Source organism: Streptopelia decaocto (genome assembly GCF_964273445.1).
Source record: "Streptopelia decaocto genome assembly, chromosome: 5".
Taxonomy (NCBI): Eukaryota; Metazoa; Chordata; class Aves; order Columbiformes; family Columbidae; genus Streptopelia; species Streptopelia decaocto.
Genome location: NC_138659.1, coordinates 38803050 through 38819848, shown reverse-complemented (window position 1 = coordinate 38819848; position 16799 = coordinate 38803050). Strand labels below are relative to the sequence as shown.

The 16799-nt window shown below is 37.8% G+C and overlaps 1 protein-coding gene across 1 annotated transcript in view; it reads right to left on the bottom strand.

The window, feature by feature from the left end:
* The window catches only part of LOC309440492 (catenin alpha-3), a gene marked incomplete at its 5' end in the record, with an annotated part of 175157 nt that extends 163908 nt beyond the window's left edge, over window positions 1-11249 (bottom strand). The window contains 2 exons of the mRNA XM_082054180.1: window positions 9859-10011; window positions 11241-11249. Coding sequence (XP_081910306.1) covers window positions 9859-10011; window positions 11241-11249 — 162 coding nt within the window. The remainder of the gene's footprint in view (window positions 1-9858; window positions 10012-11240) is intronic.
* Window positions 11250-16799: the final 5550 nt, after the last annotated feature.

Below are 16799 nucleotides of genomic sequence, written 5' to 3'. Positions count from 1 at the left end.
CCTAGACCCACTCCAGCAGGTGCACACCTGTCTTGTTCTGGAGGCCCCAGAGCTGGACACAGTGCTCCAGGTGGGGTCTCACCAGAGCAGAGGGACAGAATCACCTCTCTCAACCTAATGACCATGCTCCTTTAGATGCAGCCGGGGACACAACTGGCTTTCTCAGCTGCAATCGCACACTGCAGGCTTGTAGCTGATTTTTCATCTACCAGTACCCTCAAGTCCTTTTCCACATGGCTGCTTTCAATTAATTCATCTGCCAGTCTGTACTGGTGATTGTCCCAACCCAGGTGCAGGACCTTGCCCTTGGCTTGATGCACTTCATGAGGTTCACATGGGCCCACTTCTTGACCCTATCAAGGCCTCTCTGGATGGCATCTCCTCCCTCAAGCTTATCAACTGCACCAGCTTTGTGTAATCCACAGACTTGCTGAGTATGCCCTCAGTCCCACTGTCAACATCATTAATGAAGATATTGACCAGTACAGATCCCAGTTTGGGCCCCTGAAGTACACCACTTGTTACTGATCTCCATTTGGACAATAAGTCTTTGACTGCAGTCACCCAGCCCATCTGGATGCAGCCATGCAGCCAATTCCTTATCCACCAAACAGTCCATCCATCAAACTCTTATCTCCCCACTTTAGCAACAAGGATGTTGTATGGGACCATGTCAACATAGACAATATCAGGTGCTGTTCCCGTATTCCCCAACACAGTCACTCCATTGTAGAAGGCCATCAGATTAGTCAGGCACGATTTGCCCTTTGGGAAGCCATGCTGGCTGTCCCTAATCACCTCCCTGTCATCCATATGTCTCTTGAATTCTCTTAGCCTGTGGAATAACAATGTACAGCAAAACCTCATGTTTTAGGCTACAAATACGTTTTCCAAAAGAGGTGAAATTAACGCAAACCTGTTTGTATTCATGCATGCATACATATATACAAATATATATATATATTTATGCACACACACATGTATATTAGACTTAAAGATATGTTTCTCTGTCCTCAAGAACCTGAGATCCCATTATCCAATTTTGAGCCAACAGGGGCCAGACTGTTTGACAGGAAGATAGCAGCCTCGAATAGATGCACTTCCGAAAATTTGCATAGATGGTCACATAGAACAAAGGATTTCAACCATCTCCACTGCCAGGAACAAACCTTCTCCTTTACCAGATATCACAGCATCCTTGTTCCAAGGAAAAAAAAAAAAGCAAACAAAAACACACAACAAACCCTAACAAGTACACACACTCACAGAGATGTTTGGTACTTAAGAAGCACAAGCTTCAGTAAATTGATGTTAACATTATGATGACCTGTGCCTTTTTTAGCACTTTCAGAATTACTCTGTTATAGGTGACTGGCTCATTACAGATCAGTACGATCAAAACTATGAGACTTTTGGGGATGGGAGATGGAATCACAATTATCACAATTTCTAATATTCTGAGGGACTTCTCTAAATCTGGTTTCTGCAGTAATACAAGAAAAAAGTCACTGCCACTGTACTTGTGCCAGCTCTTTACACTATTAGCAAAAATGTTAATCAAGCGCATTATTATGATGATGAGAAGTCCATGCTGAACCAAGACAATTTCCTTTTTGGAGCTCACATACCTTACAGTACACCCTGCCTCACCGTACTGGTGGCTGACATTTCTAGCTGGTGAAATATGCCCCTCAGACATAGTCTGATAAATCTTTGGGTTGTTTATCTTTTGTTCCCTTGCTTCACACTTATGCAATAAAGGCTGTGATTAAGAGGATTAATGAAAATGTCACCATTTATCACCTGAAGCTCAATCAGCAATAGGAAAGTTGGGCCTTATTTGATTAATTATATAAAGGTGCAAAAATTCTCATATTATGAATTCAGAACTTGCAGTGAGGGCTGGAACTCTCTGAGGCCCAAAATAGCAAGGTTCAAAGTATTAAAGTTTATGCACGCTTATAAGTACATGCTTGAATATAAGCTAATTTTATTGAATTAATTTTCTTAATTCACTATTTTGACCACATTAGATCTCTATTAAGCATCCATTTACCAGCTGCAATACATCAAGAACAGGTTACCTGTCTTTAAAGGCCTCCTTCCATCTGCCTGGCACTTCTCAATTCCTGTTGCCAGGCTTCTTCTATTAGAATTTAAAGCATTTGTGCATTTTTCCTGTGCTGCCTTTCATTTTAGAAATAACTCCACACATCCCCACAATTGCTACTGCCATCTTTAGGCCTCCCTTTAGCATGCGATCTGCAAACAACCAACAACCAGAGCAACACTTGACAACAGAGGGTTTGTAGTCTGTAACCAGTAAGGCTGCCTATACTGTTGATTGGCACCTGTCCCATCATCTTGACAAGCAGGTCAGTTTGCTGAAGGAATCTCAGAGCCTTCAGCATAGAAATGAATTCTAGCTGAAATGGGAAAGCAGGGATTCAGACCTAATTCTTGGGCTTACTGGCATTAAATTTGTATTTCAGACATTAAAAGTTCCATGTTTTAAAAAGTTGCAGAAAAAAATTATCTGAAGGTAAAATCAGGAAGGGTATTTTTTGACTTTGTAGTTAGATTGGTATTGCTTCTATCTAATCACAGATTTGCTAAAATTAGCAAAGTTAGCAGTTGGATTGCTAAAATGGATCCACTCAGATCTCTGGATTTAACTGAACTGCAGCATTGAAGAACCTACAAGAAATGAACCTCCACTGCCCACATCTCATGGATGTGCCATTAACTAAACCCTGCCTGGACAGGCTGGCTGCACACTGGTCTCTCTTGAAACTCAAAAATCAGGTAAAAACAGGAGAGCACTGAATGGGAATTCCGAATCCCACAAACTAGGGATACATAGAAATTAGTAAACTGAAGGTGGCTTTCCTCTCAAAAAAGTGCATTGTGTTAACTAGTTAAATAAGAGTTAAAAAAAAAAAAAGTGTGTGATGAGAGAGGAGAGTTAATTTGTCAAGGATAGACTGATTCTATAAATTAGTATTGTAATGTAATTAAATCCACTTTCCATTCATAAATATTGAATGTGCTTAAAAGTGCTCCTCTTATTTACCAAAAAAATGTCCCCCCAGTCTGCTGACAGGTACATTTTATTCCCAAAATGCTGACCAATATTCTGCATGCATATCTCTATTGCCAACTGCTTCAAGTTTCATCCTTAGATATCTGCTCTTTCAAGCTGAAAAGCACAGTTAAGTTCTGTGTCCACAGATGGCATTGTGCAATGGGGTCCTGCAGCCCAGGGACAGCTGCTTGGTGTGCAAAAATTCCCACATTATGAATGCGGAACTTGCACTAACAGAAGTCAAACTGCAATGCAAAAATAGGGATGATGATATACTCTTCAACTTCAGCTCTTTAATTGCTGTTTTGTCATAGATGTGATTATGTGATGATACCACTGAAAGTATAATAGGTTGAAGAAGAATAGTAACAGAAGTGCCAGAGAAGACAACGACAAGCCCTAGACTTGTATCTTACATCTGGGGATGAAATCCCTTAGCACTGCACTGTCTAAAACTAAAAACTACTATGTAACAGGATTCATGTTTCTTATCTTCTGATTATGCTCCTAAAAGGATCATAAAAGATTCTGCTCTCTTCTGATACCCTGAAAGTTAACAAAGATTCTCCACTAATCTGTCAGTTCGACCTCTACACATGCAGCTGTTGTGGAGTTTTACCACTGACAGGAGCAGTTTTGTTTTTCAATAGATCAATAAAATCAATACTAAAGAACTAGTAATGAAGCATTAAAATGTTATTTTTTTTTACCGTTTATCAGTCTGGGATAAAAACCCACAGAAACGGGTGCAGTGCTCAGAATACTCCATTCCCTATTGTCTTTGAAGCCGGTAGAAAGAAATTAAAATCTTTCAGCTGACAGTACTTTGTATATGCTGTACTTTAATATGTAAAGCAAAATTCATTAATGAATTGCTAAATTCCATTTTAAACTAATTTGCTATCTGCCAGGAAACTATTTAAGTGTTACTTTGGATGGCAAATATGGGGATTTGTGTTGGTTTTCAGAATGATGGTGAGTTGCTCTCAGAATCCAATTTTCTGGGTCAGTGTATTTACAATTTGACATAGAAAGATGTAGCAAATTACATACAAAATCAGACAAAGTGTCAAATAAGAGCTATCATCTTTTATATGTATGTCAATAAAACAGATCAAAGTAGTGAGAATTTTCCCACTGTATTTGAAGAGAAATATTTACTGTTTGTACAGAAAACAGAAAGCAACTTATCACTATTAAGTTGCAGATTCTGTGTGGAAACTGACTTTTGGCAGAGCTGTTTTCCACAGGAGACAGCTGTAGAAAGCGGTCCTCTGTTTTGCTTGAGAGAAAGGAAGAGTTTTCTTGTAGCATGCTTATTAAGTTACTGTCAATATAGATTCATTTTGATGACCAAATAGTTATTATTATTTCCACGGTTCTGGGTTTTGCAAACATTTTGATTAATATGTTTAACCCTGAACATATTTCATTTGTACCTTATGCAGGTTCTTCCACATTATTTGCTGAAATGGCATTGTAATTCTAATAGCATTGAATGAAGAATAATTTTTGTAACTATGTATATATATATGTATCTCAAACCTCAATTTCTTTACAGAAAATGCACTGATTGATGGCGTTCTAAATAGGAGTTAATTCAGATAAACTGTTATGTGGACGTTCTTCACTGAGTTTAATGGTGACCGATTTTGAGTTAGCTAAATTCACTTATCTGTTTTATTCCAGGCTCCACCATTTATCCAGATGACAGATTCATTCTCTTTTTCTGTCTCCTACAGTTTATCTGTCTCATCTGTTTTCCCAAATCTAGGGTCACAGATATTTCTTCAAGTCTCCAGAGTGCTATTGAAACACAAATGACATAAATGCTACCCTTGAAGAACTTAATTTCTGTAAAGGATGAGCAATTCCATGAGTTGGGTTCACATTAGTTAAACACATTTCCTGGGTCCAGCTCTTATGTAAATAGGAAAGGCTGTAAACCAACAAACTAAAAATATTATTTATACTTAAATTTAAAATAATAAAGCTGCCAATCCCAGACTGCCGTCATTCCCACACAACAGTTTGATCAGGTTAGAGTGGCAAAAAGCTATGAACTCTCCAGTGAAGGTGTTTTAAAGGAATTCCTGTATCCTTATTGTTGTGCTCTGCCATCCAGAGACACAGACAACCTCCCCAGGTAAGGGGCCTGGACCCCTATATCCCAAGGAGGGCCTGGACCCACATTATAAGCTGTGAAGCCAACTTCTCCCAACACATTCAGGACATCAGTCTCATCTTTTTAAAAGCTAGTTTTAGAAGCAGCTGCAGTAACAAGAGCCAGCAAGTTACTTTATTCAGGATCTTAATAATTTTTTTCATGAAGTAAATTAAATTTAAGATTCTGACAGTATTTGTATTTTGTTCCTATGCATCTTGTCTCTTTTTCAAGTAGAAAGTAACAATTTATTTCTCTCTATTTATTTTTATAACTCAAGATTTTTTCTCCTTTACATCTTCTAACTTCGTTTTATTATAAAAGAATGATTTCTTAAGGAGAATACACTTTCAGCAGATGTGCTGGATTTGCTGCATGGGAAATCTTTATATTAAGTGGCAGACTTGTTTTTTAACAACACTGTGTGTCCTGCATGCCTTTGCTGTTCTATATCAACACATTACAACACTGATGCATTTAAATGTGTCCTGTCTGTTAATGTCCATTGTTCGCAACAGATTCGACCTCAGAAATCCTCATTCCTAGAAGCCAGCATTGTCATATCGGAACACAGTCAAAACTGAAAACAACAAGGGCAAGAATTCGGCAATAAGCTAAACCCTCAAGTTTATGTATCAGAGTGGTAGATCTGAAGTCAGTGTTATTAGGTCAAACTGCAGAGAGTATGATATATTCATGTACTGAGAGAAGAGATGAAGACGACAAAGTTCACTTCATCATCACATCTACCCCTATTAAATCTCTCAGCCTCTGCTTGGTACAGCTGACCTTTAAACACTGCAGTGGGAGATTTGCATCTGTGCCAAAAGAAAAGATAATCAGAGGATTCTTCCTGCTCCCATCAAATTCCTTTTTTAATCTCAAGTTCACCCAGCCTATCACTCCTCTTCTCGGAACACATTACATCTCTGTGATAGATCAGCTCAGGAGAACAACCTGCTAGCTTTCCCTTCTGTTGATGTGACATTTCAGTCTTCCTTTTTACCATCTTTTGTTCACTTTTATGCACTTGTTTTCTCAATATTAGAATTTGTTTTGGTCTTTGGTAGAAATGAACCACGGGCCAGAACACTATATTTACTAAAATCAGGCATGTCTTACAAGGGACTATAAAGTACAGCCAAATCCCCCAAGTATTTTCATTATTATATTGTCGTAATTTTCATAATTTTAAATAGTGTTTATATTCAGATCAGAGTAGATGTTGAAATTTCCTAGAAGACAAGACTGTTCAAGAAAGTTTCCATATAATCAAATATTTCAATTGGATTTGCGATTTAATTGTAATATTTTAAATTAAAGGCATTTCAAAGCAAAACGTATATGTGAGAAATCTCAAAGTGGTTAATCTTCATTTTTTAAAAATATTTTTACCACAACTGCTCCATTTTAATAAGGAATTCCAATTAACAAGCATTTTTTAACAGAAACATATCTTTGGGGAATTTATTTTAGCCAAGGCTCACAGACATACAGGCAGAATCTTAACTCAACTCCAGTTGCTTCTTTTCATTCTACAATATATCCTGGTTTTTCAATGTCACAAAATCAATATTCAGACTTCCAAATATTTGATGCAGTATATGAGCAACATAAGGCACTGTCGCCTAGAATAACCTCCATATGAAGAACGTTTAATGTGACCTTTGGTACCCATGAAAATACTTCAGCTGCTGAGTGTCCTTTTCACATATGGGAAGGGTTAAATATAATAGCCAAAGCAGGCATTTTAATGTGTTCTTTTTTTTTTTTTTTTTCCAGGTAAGTAGGACTATCTCACTTCCTCCATATATTTGAAGATACTATTCACACTTCCAACTAAGAGATTCTGGTTTGTGCAATTATTGTGCAGGTATAACAGTGCAAAGATGTTAACCGAGGTATCTCTAATACTTTGTCATCGTTCAAGCTTTTGGAATACTAGCACCGCCCACAAAGCACCAGCTAATATTCCTGGTACGTGTGGCTAACATCCCATGTCTATGCATTTTGAACAGAAGCCAGAACCTCTAGGGTAAGGGCACAGAGTAGGTAATAAACTCAGGAGAGAGAAAACATTAAAACAAGGAAGAAGATATTACCTGTAGTCACTACCACTGCCTTTGGAAGCATCATCACCCCAGATCTGGTGTGGTGTGCAGTCTTTCCATTTCACCGATATTTTGTACTTCACTGAATTTATATACGTACTTCTGAACAGTATTATATTGTTATGTTTTAAATCATTTTTTAAAGGAATGACTGTAACTTCCAAATGCTAATTCAGAAGAAAGATATTTGTAAAAGATATTAAACCTCAAGCTGATTTACAAAGGTCACTGACCTATGAGGATACAGTTTGTTCCTTAAATTACAATATGTGCAGTGAGTCAGTGTAGTAGGCAATTTACCTTAGCTCTATTAGCATTTCATATTCAAAGAGGGAAAAAAAAGTATGTTCTTTCTCGAGACCTATTGTTTCTATTTGAGAAGTTTTCATTTTCAGATTAAAATCAAAACCACGGAAAACCTCTCTTGATATTTCAAGTAGTACTTCTAATTTCCATATAAAATTCATTGCTGGAGAAACCTTTGTGAAAACCTGAACCTTTGTTTTTATAATGTCCAACTCAGTCTAGTGTACTTACATGCAAAACAGTACCATAACCTACTGTTCAAATATCCTTGATCTTTCAAAAACAGGTGGAAAAAATGCACTGAAAAATAGGATACACCTGATTAAAAACTGCTATACAGAGTGTAAGAAAAGGCAACATAACATGTTTCAAAACAGACCAACACCCATCTCTCAAGGTACAATTCATCTCACCTCACTTCAGTCATCTAGAAATTAGTCATCCAGACTAAACGAGTAATTTAGTCAGAGGAGGGACTGGCACTTCACATAAGCAAGATAAATCTTCTTTGGGAAATCTTTATCTTGGGTTAAGAGTAAATGAAGTAAATAATCTTTTAAGTTGAAAACAGAACAACACAATCAAATCTCAGAATACCTACCTGGCTTTTTCAACTTTGAAAAAAGACAAAAAGTAACATCCGTGCTGAAAAAGGACATTTGACTTTTCCCCTCCCCCCTCGTTTCTAGGTAGTAACTGTGCTGGAATTGCAAAACTTTGCTATAGTTTTTCTACATCACTAAGGATAGCTGCCTTCTGGACAGTCTTACGTTCACAGGCAGCTGCTGCATGTCCCTGTAGATTTTTTAGGCAGTGCATCTGTGCAGTCATCAGCCCCTTTCATCAGCAGCCTACCCTGATGGCCAGCTATTGCTTGCATTTGGGAAACAAATTCAAACCCATGAAAAAAAATGAATACTGGATTTCTAGGTTCATATCTTCTAACCTGAATAATAATTTGGGTATTCCAGCTGACCTGGACTCAGTTTCAAATTCAGTGAAGCTATCTGATCTTCGGAGATCACTTGTCCTTTCTAAAAATCAAACCACCTCAGGCTGGTTTAGCTTCAGTATTAAAAATCTGAAAAACTTTGGGTTTGTGTTTTAGATTTCATTGGATTTTGCAGCATGGTCAAAATGAGACACACTTGTAAACTGGAGAGTAATAACTACTCTTATTCTGTAACTATATGGCCATCAAGAGAAACATAAATGCAATACCCTACTTTTGCTGTTTATCTATTTGCCTTTTATTATCTGTAGATCAGCCAAGATTAATGAATTCATTCTGAGCCAAATGGTTTTTCTAAGTAAATTTTTAGCCACAGAGTGATTTCATTGATTTTTCCCATTTTTGCATTACTACACACAGAAGCACTAAAGGCTTAAAAAACCCCACAAAAATTAGCAAAACATTCCTTACTGGCACTTGAGATAATATTTCTGCCAAATCCATGACTGCAGTATTCCAGCAGTGTTTCAAGCTCCGGTTTGAATGACTTTAAGTCAAAGAATATTTAGTCACATTTGCAGCACTGATTGTCCAACAAATTAAAATCTCCCCACAATTCTATTTGCAAATTTTTAAGTGACAAAGTAGTATTATTTATAAGTAATAAAGAAGTATATGCTTTAGAAATGAATACTGAGTATACAACATATGTGAGAACTTATTCAGCGTATACACCAACAGGGTTTCAGTCTTCTAGGTGGCTCACGCCTCTCAACTGTGTGTCAGAGCCCCATTTCCAGCACATCATCACACGGGCTGGACACTTTCCAAGTGTGGAAGCTGACAAACAACTAACACTGGTACGGTGTCTCACACAGTTTAGTAGTAGTATTCTGAACCTTTTGAGCTAATATTCCTTAGAATCACACATCTGATCACATTCCCAGTAAATCTCTTTGTGGAAAGGCTTATACTAATTACTCAAATTAGAATTCCCCACCACCTGATTTCTATGCCATGAAGTACTATATAAATGCTGATACCACAAAACCAACTATCCTTCTGCATATCATTATCACTACATATATGTAGTGTGTTTACTATTACCCTAGGCCATTTATATACTCTTTCCTGAAATGCCAGGCTTAATTGTTTTATGATAATCTGCCAGCAAAGGAAATGTGCGCTGGCAAGTCTCTTATACCATATATTCAAAACAGTACAACTCCATCAAACATACCTCCACCAGCCTGCTGGTGTGTTCTCGAAAGATAGCAGCATATTCCTTTATTTCTTTCTCTCTTCCATTTTTAGCAGCTTCAATGAGAACTAAAAGTGGCACGGTGGTATCTAAGAAGGAGTCTGAGATGTGATCTATAATGGCTTTACGGAGCTGCAAAAGAAAGCATTGCATTAGTATATGCTGATTGAACTATTTATTAAAGTCTACTGTCATTATTGTCCTTTAGTATTTTATAACATAAACATGTACACACTGCATAATTTGCAGGATTATGTGTCTGAAACCTACTGCAGCTGCATTTTATCTATTACATAGAAAATTATTTAGTTTTAGGGACAATTTTAATATACAACCACCCATAAATGCATGTTTGTATGTGTGAGTGTATGTGTGCGCAAGTACAGAGGCATAAAACACTTCAAACACGTACTAGTTCTGCTGAGATCAAGGGAGACAAACCAATATTCATGTTCTTTGATGAATAGACTACTTAAATTATTCCGCACATGAAAAATTCCTGTTAGTCCCAACCTAATCTCTCCTGGGCATTTTTTCTTGAAGGTCAGATGCCAAGGGAGAAAGCTATTTCATTTTACAATGAAAATATTAATTTAACTATGCTTGTACTCACAAAATAGTCTACATCACGTTTTCATAATTGTAAAATTACCCAATTATTTCCTACCTTGTTGAAAAACCCAACAATGCAGTTTGATTAGCAAAATGGTAGCCTGATTATGCCACCTGATAATAGATTAATGGAGCAAGAACTAGAAATGAGTCTGAAGTTTCATTTTCTCTATTTAAATTAATTGTTCTTGAACTTTTTCCTTAAATTATTAAAGCACCATAACATTCTGCTACAAATTACCTCTCTTAAATTAGGTTTCATGTAAGCTTATAACTGATCTTTGGGACATTACTTCACTTGAGAGGTTATTTTCCATGTTGAAAACCTACACATGACAATTTTTCATTTTTACCATAGAACACTACAAGAAATATAACAATAGTAACAATACATGCAATGCAACTAAATTATCAACTTCACTAAATTTCCTACTACAAAAATTATTTTTATAATATATATAAAAGATATTGATTGGAACAGAAAAGAACATAAAGGCTTTTAAGCTCTTACATGCTGACAGGTTTGTTGCCAAAGGACGTGTTTTCACTTAGCGTTTGCTCCAACGTACCTATGTGAAAACTCAGTAGAAGTAAAGCTAGAAAAATGCAAAAAACCACAACCTCTTTGATGCTGCTGTTCTTGTAGGTAGGGCAGTGAACATGCCCAGTAGAAATAATAGTAGAGAAATCTGTTGATTATCAAGAGAAGATTTGGATAGCCTCACCATCTAAAGCCAGCTCTGACTCACCAGACGCATGGCACAGACAAATCTTACAAAAAAATATAGGTAAGGTTATGTTTGGAATTTTTTTTTCTTCTAATTTATTGTAGCTTATCATATTAGAATATACTGTCTGGATACATAGCATGTTCTCAAAAGTAATTTACAAAGGCTATGGGATTCCAATACAAAATTGGATTTTTACTGTCATGTTCACAGTCCCAACTTTATTCAGGCTGGAATTTGAAAAACAAAGAACAAAGAGATAACAAAAAGCTTTACTACCAGGAACAAAATACCTTGAATCTCCAGTCCTGTCAAGTTACCTTTTAAAATTTCTGTGTTAGAAAAGTCTAACTGAAGAGAACAGACATACTCACCTGCTTAAAATTAAGTGCATGAATGTGACCTCGGGGAATCACAGTTTAAACATTAAGATTTCCGTTTACAATAATCAGCAACAAAAAGCTGTGGAACCCTATCCATGGATGATGATTCATTATCTCCAAGATAAATATTTTTGGGTTCTGCACAGCCCAGATTTTAAGATTTTTGCAGCTTTAATTTATTATTTGAGGATCACTGACTGCAATGACCCTCGTTACATCTGTGGTGAGCTTGAGACATCCAGTTTTCAAACCAGCAGCTTAATTTTCTCTCTCATCACATAATTCTTTGCTGTAGTTTTTTACTGGTTTCCCTGGTTTAATTAACCTTTCACATATAAATTATTGTTATGATTTTGTTCTAAGAAATCCTCTATCCTGCAATTAAACAAAGTGAAACACATCTTGGGGAGAAAAAAAAAAAAAAAAAAAAAAAATAAGGTAATGCTGTGTCTTTGCTGAATACAAACAAGTTTGACATTATGTTCCTGTTGCAGCTATGTGAAGAATTACACAAAGCTGTGATTTTCAAAAGACAGTTTGTGTAGCCAACAACAAAGAGATACAATGTAGAACAACGAAAGGAAGAAGACAAAAAGCAAAAAGAAGTATCTAGAGCAATATCTATTTCTCTTCATCCCAATCACAACAATCATTGTTGTCATGACTCAGTAGGTCTGCTTCTGACTCTGGCCACCTCTTGAGCAAAATGTTAAAAGATAAGGGTACATAGAAGCAGACAAAAAACAGTACCAGTAGTGCTAGCAAGCAATAATAGAAGAGATTTTGTGCTATAATTAAAATTTCTTTTATATTTTTAAGAGAAAGAGACACCATTGGAAGAGGGAAAGCAGAGGAAGGATGATGTCTGACAAATTGTTTTATTTTTAAGGTGCAAGGTCCTATCCTTACCCTTTGAACAGACTGTTACAGAAGTGGAAGCATGGAGAGTTTTGGGGTTGATATCAAAGCACATTATCAAATAACATAGGAACATGATGTTTATAAAACATGGGGCATAAGGTTGTCAAAAACAAACAGTGGAGTGTTGTCACGAAATATTACACGGAGGCACCCCGAGGTTAATTTAAGGGACAAAAGAATCCACAACAACTTTTATTAAAACAGTGAGAAACAGGGTTCTTGCACTCCACAAGTGACTTAAATACAGGTTCGGATATCAGTTGAGGAAATAATTTGAAGGGGCAGCAACTAATACAACAGGCGGTCCACAGCGTGCATGCACGTGGCTGCACCAAAACAATGCCGGAGCCGGCCCTGGGTCCCGGGGAAGCACACACTTGCCAAACACGGTGCAGGATTATTTTTTTTTAAAAGAGATGCACGTACTCATAGTGAGTACGGGAAGTGTGCACTCGCGATTCCACGAGGGTAAATTTATAATACACTCGCAATTGTGCGAGGAAATAATTTACTTACACGTGCCAGTGTGCACGGAATCCTACACGTGCTTATATGGAAGCACGGGAGGAAAATACACTCGCGGTTGTGCGAGGGGCTCTCAGCGGCCACTCGCGACTGTGCGAGGATTAATTTAAAGTACCCGTGCAAATGTGCACGGGAAATACATGTGCAAATGTGCACGGAAAGTATAAATATGCTCGCAATCCTGCGAGAAGTTTACTTACACACGTGGCAGCAGGGCAAGTGGAGTCCCCATCCCGGGGAGGTGGGGGGGCCCGTGGCTCCCGGCGGCACTGGCCAAGCTCGTGCTCCGAGGGACCCGCACAATGGGCGGAGTCACCGATGAGAGTCCCGTTTTTTATAGGCTGATCAGATCTGACCTGTAGGCATTCTAGAAGCTTCTCTGCACCCCTACACTGGAGTGGGTGCCCCTGAAGCCTCCAAAACATCCCCCACACTGGCCGCAGGCACCCAGCGGCTCAGTGGCGCCTCAGCACTCCCTTCTCCTAATGGCCCTGGCCAGGGTGCTCTGGGGCCAAACAAAAGAAGCTGTTAGCCTCAAGTACCAGAGAAAGAGGGAGATGCGCCCACTCCTTCCAAACTGAAGGGGGGGAAGGGGAAAGAGGGGGGTTGCATTCCACCACAAGTGTAGAGAAGGAAATCCCAGCAGCTTTTTGCAACAGTCTGCTGTATCCTGATGAGTACAGAACACTGTGTTTGCCTCACAAGACTGCACCTGCAAAAGTCCTCGAGAAACTAAAGATTTGTTATTACTGAGGGATCTCTCTTTCCTCTTTGGAAGGGACGCCAGGAGGGCAATCTCCTTTGTGTTCAGAAAAAGCTATCCATGATGAAGAAGCAACATAGAAATACAAGAATATCATCAGGAATAACATTTATAAAAAAATGCCAATCAAAACTGTGGAACCACCATAGGAGAAACATGTGCGGTCCATTCATGGTCTACTGGGAAACAACTTGGAGTTAAGAACCAAGTATGGCAATTTCTCAGAATTAGAAATTGGAATGAATAGACAATCCCTTCCTAAATATTCACACAGCTCTACTAGGCAGGCAGGCAGTGATCTGGGTAAAACCGCACACACAGAAGTGACATGCACATCTCTGGTACAATACAAGTAAAAATCAAAATAAAATGGTATTTTAAAATCTCCACAAGTACTGGCCAAGTCCTTGAAGTGAATACAAATCATTTCATTGGAAAAGCCAGAGATTTTTACAAGTTCCAGAATACTCTGTGTTGAGATAGCTACTTCTGCCTTCAAGCTACTTTTGCCTTCAAGCCTTGGCAGATCCAAGCCTTCCTTCAGTTTATTTACTGTGCTCTACGAAGATGATCCAAGGGGCCCATGGCATAACCCATAATCAGGTAGTGACTGGGCCAGAACTTACGTGATGGTTGTGTTAATTGTGCACTACAATGAAGAGATGTCAAGAAAACAACTTCATAAGGTTTCATCTTCAGACCCAGTTTCACAGAGGCAATCCCAGTAACTGACTGCAAGCAGAGAATATTGTGCACACGAATAGGCTATGAGAGTCTAATGTAATGCCAGTTCTGGTACACATATCAGTCAAAAAATTTCAAGTATTATAAAAGCTGTAAGAGTAGACCAAATAACAGTTTTCATGTTTCTAGTAAAAGTGCTGGGGGACAGAATAGTGAATGTTAATAAGTGAAAGCAAATAAGACTCTGCTGCAATACCCACAGGCACAGAACTCAAAATTTCATCTTTCCCAGATCAGGAATTAGACATACAGTGAGCACTCTTCCTAAAACAATTCTTAGGCCTTTCACATATAGGAACGCAGAACTGGAGATAGTAGAGGAAATATTTCTCATAAATACCTTCCACTGTCAAGAAACTATAACCTGGTTAGAGAAAACCCTGGTTAGATAAAACTACAGGTTCTATACTGACTATAAATCAGGCATGGCTACATGCAGCCTGAACATTCTGCAAAGGTTTATAAAAACACACAAATGTAATTAGTTAACAGATTTTAAACACCATGACAGAGGCAGTGAACTGTTACAAGCTATAGTTAATCAACCCATGGAAGAGACTGTGGGACAGAATGGGAAAGTTCCTAGACACACAGAGCTTGTGATGCAAGTTACTGGATGTCTGAGCTGAACGTATTTTTGATGGAATGTGAGCGGAGATCTGATAGCTAGTTCATTGTAAACACTATATTTATATAATATTCATCTTCCAAGGCTTCCCCTGGCTGATTATGGAGATGGGAAGGAATTTATTCATCACCTTGAAGCACAGGCTGGCTTATAAGACTGAACACCAAGTTGGGAGGGATGTTCTTTCACCAGAGAGCTGACAAATAGCCACAGCTAGAGACAGGATGAAAGCAGTGTGTGCTCATGTTCTGCGTATCCACAGATTTTCATAAAGTTGGTTGGGGCAGCCTGGCTGAAACAACTATCAGCTTTTTAGCTCTCCTTTCTACACTGGCACATTATATCCTTTTGACATAATTTACCGTTTTTTCTCCAAGGTGTTCCTTGCAGAGAAAGGATGTAAACACAGCTGATGGCTACTGCTCACTTGCTGCAGTACCCTGACGTTGTGGATTTTGCTCCATGTCTTACATTAGTCTGAGGATACGGGAATGCAAAATGGGTGGGTGGACTGTGGACCAAGACCATTTTCTGTCATGTGGTTTCCACAACTGTAAAGAACTAGACATAGTGGTGCAGTGGTCCCCTCAAGGTATCTGTTTCAACAACCAATAACAATTCAAGTTTATTTAAAATAAAAAATGCATCTCAATGTCTAAAGTACTTCACTGATATATTCCTACAGCAAATACGTATTTAGACATGTATACATGTAGAGTTTTGCCTATGTGCATACACATATTCATACAGTATAATTTGGCAGGGTTTTTTCCCAGAGTTTTGAAAATTTATATGTATATATTTTGTAGAATAGTGTAACTATATTCAGTATTTTTTTAATATAGAAGAAAATTTTATTTTCAAAACACAGTCCTACAAAAACTGAAAATAGCAAACTGGACAAGCATTCTTCCAGTCTTCTTTTCCACCCTTTCAGTTCCCCAGATCATTTACCTGTCTGCGGAGGTCTCTTGTCTTCTTGCACATACTATCTATTGCAACATTCAAGGTGTTACTTCTCTCTTTCTTGTCAGTCTGTAATAAATATGACAGAAAACACAAGCAAGATTATTTATGATCTCTTTGCAAGCATGTTCTTTGTGTCCTCAGTTCATCAGAACATCTGGTAAATTGTACATGATTAAGGATTTTTTTTAAATGTAATGTGTTTCAGGAATACTGCAATACCCAGAGAATGCCAATTAGTGATGTTCAGCATAATAGGCTGAATCAAAACATATTCTTTACCAGCAGTATATAGGAATGAAATTAAACACTTATTATCTTCTGAATTTCTGCAATACTCTTTTAATAGTCCAGGGTTGGAACAATTTATGGAACAAAATTAATATAATAATTATCATTGATGCCAATCCATTATCACCATATTCACATGACAAATAACATTTTCTCTCTACAAGCAGTTTATAAATTCAGATGTCCACAACACAATTTGGTAGTGCTAAAGCAGCATTCATTATTTTTCTCCTGTGAAACAGAATGGGTGAATTTCAAAATGTCCAAGATGTTGCAATGCAAAGTCAATAAACATTGTCAATGAAAATGGACAGTCTCTTCATTTAACAGTATATTCATTCTCAGCATCAATAGAAGAA